The 7936-nt window shown below is 53.5% G+C and overlaps 1 protein-coding gene across 1 annotated transcript; it reads right to left on the reverse strand.

The window, feature by feature from the left end:
• Positions 1 to 1361: 1361 nt before the first annotated feature.
• Positions 1362 to 7712, reverse strand: LOC139321438 (cytochrome P450 2A13-like). Its single transcript, XM_070950147.1, has 9 exons — positions 7510 to 7712; positions 6089 to 6251; positions 5608 to 5757; positions 4570 to 4730; positions 3686 to 3862; positions 2994 to 3135; positions 2573 to 2760; positions 2283 to 2424; positions 1362 to 1969 (listed from the first exon to the last, which is right to left on the reverse strand). The coding sequence occupies exons 1-9, from the start codon at positions 7687 to 7689 to the stop codon at positions 1788 to 1790; spliced, it is 1485 nt and encodes a 494-aa protein (XP_070806248.1). The 5' UTR covers positions 7690 to 7712; the 3' UTR covers positions 1362 to 1787.
• Positions 7713 to 7936: the final 224 nt, after the last annotated feature.

Below are 7936 nucleotides of genomic sequence, written 5' to 3' on the forward strand. Positions count from 1 at the left end.
GGCAGGTTCGCTTTCACCAAGGACCTTCCTGGCCTTTAGCAGCTCTGCCCTCTTTGGGTGCCCTGGGGGATAAAACCCATCCAAGCAGCACAAGGGGCAGCTGCTGAGCCCTTCGACCAGTGCCCCCTTCAGGGAAAGGGCCTGTACCAGGGATGAAATCCAGCAGGTTCTGACAGGTTCTGGAGAACCGGTAGCGGAAATTTTGAGTAGGTTGGAGAACCGGCAAATACCACCTCTGGCTGGCACCAGAGTGGGGTGAGAATGGAGATTTTGCAATATCCTTCCCCTGCCACACCCACCAAGCCACACCACACTCACCAAGCCACGTCCACAGAACCGGTAGTAAAAAAAAATTGGATTTCACCACTGGGCTTTCAAGGAAAGGGCCTGTACTTTTGCTCTTTGGGGGCAGAGCATGAAGTAATAGCTGCAGAGGGGGAAGCAGAGCTTAGAGGGAAAAGCTGGATGGGGATGGAACAGGACCGATGTTGGGGGAGAGGCCAGGAGGTGCCTTTCGTGCCAGCAGACATTTTTGGGGAGGGAGGCAGAGGGAGACCCACATCTGGGTCTAGGGAGGGTGGGCCAATGGGCAGAACACGGGCACTTCTGCAAATACCCACTGACTCCCGCCAAGTGGGACCCCCTTCTTTCCAGGGGAAAGGCAGCTACCGTCCTCCCCAGGGCAGGCACAGCTCTCTTAGGGGCTCTCCAGCTGCTGGGGGGTTCCTGGGAGTGGGGCCCCTTCTGCTCCCCGTTGGCCTGAGCTCCTTTCCATGCAGCAGCATCCAATTCGGAGAAAAGCGGTGACAGTCAACGCAAGAAGACACATCACTTGCTCAGGAAGGCTTGTTCCCGGGTCCCTTGCCTCAATTTCCCTCTTCGTGAATGTGCCATCCAACCCCAAATTGCACCCATTTTTCAGGTTCAGCAGGAAACTCAGTAGACGAGACCACAGGGAAAGCGGGGGTTGGGGGCTGTTTAATGGTGGGAAGGAGGCTGTGCAGTTGCGTTGAATTACCTCCTGCAGAGAAACAGGTCAAAAGACCTTCTGGAGGTCAAATTCTTGGGAGCTTCTTGTGCCGATTAAAGCAAACCGGAAGCCAAGAGGAACTCTGATTATGGCGTCTGAGCTTCAAGGATTGCAAAGGAATTCCGGAATCCCAGCTGCTCTTTTCCCAGGAAGCCTGGAATGGATTCTTCAATGGAATCTTCAAGGATTCTTTCCCACATCTGGGCCGAAGAATCTCAAATTCTGCTCAGGACGGACAAGGGAAGGACAGGCCAGCTCTTGGCATCGCCTGGCATCAGCCTCAAGCTCCAGCTCTGCCTGCTGGCACAGAACCCTTGAACTTGGCCTCTGCTTTCATTTTAGGTTGGCAAAGAAGGTTTATTCATGTACAAAACAGGTCACCATACAGAGGAGATTTTACAAGCCAGAAACCCGCCTGAGTTGGCAACTTCAAAGGAGAGAGGCGGGACTGAACTAGACTGTCTGAGAAGGGGGAGACCTGAACACCAGCTGAATTCCATGCCCCCCACCCAAAGCTGGCCTGGCTGGAGCTGCTGGAGGAAAGGGCACAGAGGTTGGGATAGAGGAGCAGGAGCTGGAATGCAATGCAGGGGACGGGGTGCCCGAAGGTGCCAGGCTCTCTGGAGATGGAGAGGCAGCTGTGGTGCCCTCAGCAAGAGATCCATGTCCTTAGAGGGCATCTCCTGCAGCCAGAGGAAAGTGGTGGTGAGGGGAGATGTAGAAAGGAACGTTGCCAAGGCTCCAGAGGGCCCCTCCCTCAACGGGGGATGACAGAGAACTCATAGATCTGTGGGATAGTTGCCAACCCCACCAACATTGGGGAGAGGTCGATGTCTTCAGGGGGCACAGCTGACTTGCAGCGGAAATGCTGCAGGATGCTGGTGAGGAAGAGGAAGAGCTCAGCACGGGCCAGATGTTCCCCGAAGCAGTAGCGCTTTCCTGCAAAAGACCAGAGCAGAGAGGCTGGTGGGCAGGAGGACCCCCTGGCTGCCTCCCCAATGGGGCCTGAGAGCGCACATAACATGCAGATGCAACAGAGGAGTTGGGGGTCCCTTCTGCGGCTTCTGCATCTCTTTTGAATTTGTGCTTTGTGGAGGAAACTCACAACTGTGGCCAAGATGCGTTTCTGGACCAGCCCTCTGCTTATCAGTCCTCTGCTTATCAGGGAGGAAACAGGGTTGACTCTAAGGGGGTTCTATGAGAGGGTTCTCAGAGGCGACTTTCTGGCGTGAGAAATGGGGGGGGGGCTCACCAGTGGAGAAGGGTATGAAAGCCTCATTCTTCTGGAACTGCCCCTTCTGATCCAGGAAGTGTTGGGGGTCAAACTCCTCAGGTCTTGCAAAATGTTTGGGGTCTCTCATCGCTGTTCCCAACATGGGGAAAATTTCGGTCCCCTAAGGGCAGGAAATAAAGGAAGCATCAATTACTCTGGCTGGGGATGATGGGAGGCATGATCCAATTGAGGTGGAAGACAGGCACCCTGGAGGACTACCTTGGAGCGGTAGCTGAAGGATGGGAGCAGAAATATCTCCCCCTTAATACCTTGGGAATTGTGTAGCCCCGTAACTGCACATCTCGGGTGACCCGGCGTGGCAGTCCCAGCGGGACAATGTCCCCAAATCTCTGTATCTCATGAATCACGGCTTCCGTGTAGGGCATCTGCAGCCTGTCCTCCATTCTGGGAGTCCGATTGACACCAACGACGCGGTCAATCTCCTCGTGGATCTTCTCTGGGGAGAGATCAGAAAGAGGGAGAGGAAGAGCCAGAGGAGATCTACTTCTGCCCTTCCAGTTCTGACCTGGGGACCCCAGCGGCTTCCTGAGGAGGCAGGAAGGCCACCTAGCATGCAGGAGATCAGGTGACGGGTCTGAATTTCACAAGTAGCTCTCAACTGCTCCTGTTCCAACCACCGCCCTGCTCTCTGGATGATGGGTTTTATTTCTCTGTTGCCATGAAAATCACCTTCCACCTCCGGGTACTTCAGCAGGATCAGGAATCCATAACGCAAAGTGGTGCTGACCGTTTCTGTACCACCAAGAAAGAGGTTAAGCGTGGTTGCGACCAATTCCTCCATGGAGAAGAAAGAGTCAGGTTTGTTTTCTTCCTTGGTGAGAGAAAAGGGAATTTTAAAATCAAGAGACGTGGAGCTCCAAGTATTTCACAGCTCTCCTAATTTGCTGATGTTAGAGCTTCTCTAGAAGTCTGGACACCCCAAACTTTTTGAGCCCAAATTATTTAATCTATTTTTAATAGCTTTTAACTTTTGTATGTTATTTGTATTTTTATCTTGGCTGTTCACCGCCCTGAGTCCTCTGGGAGTAGGGCGGTATGTAAATATATATATATATAAAAAAAAACTTTGATGAGGCTGACTTTGCTGTCCCACACTGGTTTTTGGTGATTTGAACTGTGGGCCACACCTTACACACTTGTCTGCTTGTTTGAGCTTTCTGTAGGGCAGGAATCTGGGGCAGCCCCTTTCAAAAGACCCTTGGATGGAGAATCTCTCCAAGGTTTGTATCTGGTGCCATTCAAGTTGCCAATAAAGGAGGAAAACAACCAATCTCAGAGAGCACCAAGGACCCCTCATCTGAGTTGGGCTGGGTGTAATTCTCTGTGTGTTTATCATCCCATCAAGCCCCACCCCCTTCTACCTGCTGCATTTTCATCAGGAAGCAGTCAATGAAATCTCGTGGGGAATTGGGGTCCAGGATCTCTTGGTGGGCTTTTGCCTTCTTGGCCACAAATTCTTTCAGCTCTGAAGATCTCTTGAAAACTGTTTGGTGTTTGCCAGGGAGGCGTTGCACAATTTCAAAGAAGATGTCCAAGAGCTGCGGGTTGGGTGGCAGTTTGGAGAAGGGAAGAAAAGAAGGTTTTACTGGTAGAAGATGACCCTGGCAGGTGTAGCTAAGAGGGGGAGTGGGCAAGGCCTGGGAGGGGGAGGTGAAGGATCCCAGGCAGTAGTGGGTTTCAAATCCCGTTGCTACTGGTTTGCTTGTGGGTGCTTGCATGGGTGCACGTGTGTGCGCACGCCCCTTCTGCACATGCGCAGAAACGTTTGGGCGGGTTAGGCGGAGCATCCTGCTGCCGCTGCTACAGGTTCACCCGATCTGGGGCGAACCGATAGCAACCCACCACTGATCCCAGGAGACCTGGGGACCCCTGACCCTTCCTTCTTCCCCCAGGTGAGTTGCTTCTTCAGGTCTGCAGAAGAAGGTCCTCCTTCACCTGTGTGGGAGGAGAGAGCCAGCTGCCGCCCCAACCTTCTTCACTGGGAGGGGAGTAGATGCCCCTTAAGGTATATTTCAAGCAGCCAAAGTCTGGGGCGACCCTGGCATTCTATCTCATTCCACATTGGGAAAAAGGTTCTGAAAGTGGGCATTTCCTGAATCTGTTGAGGGCACCCGAGATAAGCCGATAAACAGGAGTCCTTCATTGCTTCTTCTCAAGGATTTCAGCCCCAGGGCCTCAATGTTCAGAGCCCTGAATGAACGCCGATGCTTTCCCCAAGCAGAAGCAGCAGAATGGGGTAGGGTACCTGTCCCTGGGCTGAGGAGCTGAAGCGAAAGATTTCATTCATTATGGTCAGCAAAGAGAGAAACTCTTGGTCTTCGTAGTCAAAGCGGCTGCCAAAGATGATGGAGCTGATGACGTTGGACACGGAGCGGCTCAGGAAGTAGGTGGGGTCAAAGGGGGCCCCTGGGGGGAGAGAAGCCCTCCTTGATGCTTGTACAGGCACTGAGGGGTCTGAGGATGGGCCTTACAGACAGACGATTGTGGTGTCTCCACCTTGCCAGGCTCAGCCCTTCCTCAAACATTTCTGGCTTCACCTCTGCCTCCTAGGGAGTAAGAAGGCGTGGGGGCGGGCACCCTTTGGCAGCTGGAATCCTTGCCAGGAGCTCAAACAGAGCAGTTGATGCTGTCGGCATCCCTGGGCCAGAGAGCAGAAGCCCAGACTCTAGGAATTTCAGGTGTGCTCATCACTGAAACTAGCAGGGAAGTCTGAGCCCCAGCCCTTCCTTTTCAGGCCAAGAGAACAAAAGTGACATGGACCCTGAACCCAGTGGTGGATTAACCAATAAACAGATTAAGCATGTGGGGCTTAGGGCCCCAGGCCCAAAGGGGGCACCACAAAGTTGAGAAAGAAAAAAAAAACCCAATGAAGATTGGCTTCGTTTGTATAGTATGTACAGAGGAGGGAGGCACCAAGATTTGTCAGTGCTTAGGGCACCTTAATCTGCCACTGCATGAACCAAACCAGGCCGCAACTGGCTGTGCCAAGGGCTGTGCAGGCTGGTGAAGCCAGAACCAAAGCAAATGGAAATTCTGCCCCCATAAAGAAAGAAACAAAACACTCCAGGCTAAACCTGAGAGGGTGCTGGGAGAGGGGGTGGGGGCTGCAAAAAGTGGGACCTTCCCTTGGTGATCTTGGTGCCTTTGACAAAACTTATTGCTTAGGGCAACTTCCCATTTTGGATCTTTGGGCTTCGTTAGCCAAGCATGTGCCATTTTCTCCAGCCCCCCCCCCCGAATTGTCCCCTTGCCCCACTTCTGGGGGCTCTAGAAATCCACCTACCTTTTGTGCTCCTCAGGGCTTCCAGCAGGAAGTGGGCTTCCTCCAGGATCCGCTCTTCGACGGATCTCTTTCCCAGCCCAAAATTGCGCAGGGTCGTGATGGAGAACCGTCGCAGATGGATGGGTTTTTCCCCGTTGCTGAAGGCAACTCCTGCAGATGGAAAGAAAGACAAAGGTGGGGGGAAAGGGGTGTTGGGACACAGAAAGACCCTCCAACAAGCGCAGGACTGCCCAGAGAAAGAAGAGACCCTTCTCAGCCCTTTCTTAGAGGAGAAGCAGCACAGAGCTCCCTCCCTGGAAGGCAGAGAAGGGGGTCTCTCTGGGGGTCTTGAAAGGTTATGCTGAGTCAACCCTGAAATTTGGAGGGACTGAGCGCATTGCCTGGTCCAGCATTCCTGCTTGGTGTAAGGCTTCCCCCACAGATGGCTGTCTAGCAAAACTTGTCATCAAGTTGCTGGGGGGACGCAGAACTTGGAACACACCGTGGCCCTGGAAGATCCAGTCAAAACTGGCCTGTTGGCCCCGGTCCTGGAACTCGTTTGCCTGGTCCCTCAGGGCCTCCTTAATGGCCTCGTAGCCACACAGCACCACGATGCGCCGGGACCCCAGCTGGACTGTGTAGACCGGCCCGTACTTTTCACTCAGCTGCCAGAGAAACCAGGAAAGAGAAGGGGAGAGAATTGGCTGGCGGAACTGAATTGGTCTTCATGAGCATCTTCCCCAGCTGACCAGATGTGACCCTGGGCAGAAGCTGCTGGACAGAGAGGATCTCACTGGGGAAATCTATGGGGTGGGTCTCCTGATGTGGATTAACTTTATTGAACAGCAGGGGTTCAGCCCCTGAGACCCTCAGATGCTGGGGAGAGGGGCTGTTTTGCCCCTCTCTAGGTTGATGTTATCATTCCTGGCTAACTCCTAAGGTGCCCTCTGGTTCAGCAGCACTTTCAACCCTCCCAGGGACTCCCCAGTTCTGCCCCCAATTTCCTATATGCCTGGTTGCTGAAACGGAATTCAACAGGAAAGAAAGATTGACTTGTATTAAAATTGAGATTTAGCATATACATGGGTCTGTTCTATCCAGGCTACAATTCAACACAATAAGTGTTGAAAACATCAGGAGGCATCTGGGGGACTGTTTTCTGAATAAGACATTTACAAAAAGGCAGAAGCTTTCATGAGACCCGTGGGAGAAAATCTCTGCTGGTCTAAATCCACAGGAGATGGAGAGTGCCGCTTTCCCATTGGCCCACTTGCTGAAAAAGCACCTTTGATGGGAGGCAGCTGGGGAAAGCTTACTATGCCTTTTCTCCAGATTTGAGGGTGGGGGGAGTCACTGAGGTTCCCCCTGGTCTTTGGCTCCTCTAGACTAACACGGCTCTCCTTCATGATTACTAGAGATTCTGCAGTCAGGTTTCTGCCCTCTTCTCAGCAATAGTTTTTGGAAGGACCAGCGCCCACCAGCTGCACCCAACGGGCTCTATGAAGAGACATGGAGGGTGTTTAACGGGAGAGGGCACAATCCTCTGTCCTCTTCCCCCCCCCCAGGACCTTGTCCAGTGCACAAAAGGTCACAGCACACCTCTGGCTGTCCAAAAGAAGCAGGAGCCCTTGCAGGGAAAAGAACGGGAGGAGCTGGGTTGCTCTCCCTGGGGAATATCTGCCTGCCGGGTGAGTAAGAGTGAACCAGGACTTGATGGCACCTGATCAACCACCCAAGCAGTCCTCTTCCTCCATCCTAGGTCCTCTGAAGAGGGGACAGGGACTGTCCCACTCAAGCTTTGGGGTCCTGGGCTGGCTGGCCTTCAATGCCAGGGAGTCCAAAGCCAGCAATGGCCACTGGAGCTGGTCAGGGGAAAGGCAGGAAGGAGCAGGCGAAAGGGCAGGGGGTTGGGGAAGGCTTTACCTTGATGAGTGAATTGGGCAGGTTGTTTCGGTCCATCCAGAGCAGGTTCCCAATCAGGGGGAGGGGCGTGGGTCCAGGGGGCATCTTGCCCCTTCGGTGCATTTGCTGCCAAGAGGAGAGAACCAGGAGGCCAGCCAGGGCAATGGCCAGGAGGAGGGTCCCTGCTCCCAGGAGATCCATGGGGACGGGCAGCTCCAGCACTTCCCAGGTGCTGCCGTGGGGAGAGTCTCAGCCTGGCTTTCCGGGCACCTAATATAGGACCCAGAAAGAAATGCAACGCCCACCTCATCATTCAGGTTGTGCAACAGCCGAGGTCTCTTCCAAGCCTGGCAGGAGAGTGACGCCTGCCTAGGGCACATTTCTGCCAATTCATATACAGTATATTTAACTTGCAGCTGGAGGCTGCTCAGGAGCTAATAAAGGGGGG

Source organism: Pituophis catenifer, unplaced genomic scaffold, assembly GCF_029215685.1.
Source record: "Pituophis catenifer annectens isolate HBS135680 unplaced genomic scaffold, rPitCat1.0.hap2 SCAF_9, whole genome shotgun sequence".
Taxonomy (NCBI): Eukaryota; Metazoa; Chordata; class Lepidosauria; order Squamata; family Colubridae; genus Pituophis; species Pituophis catenifer.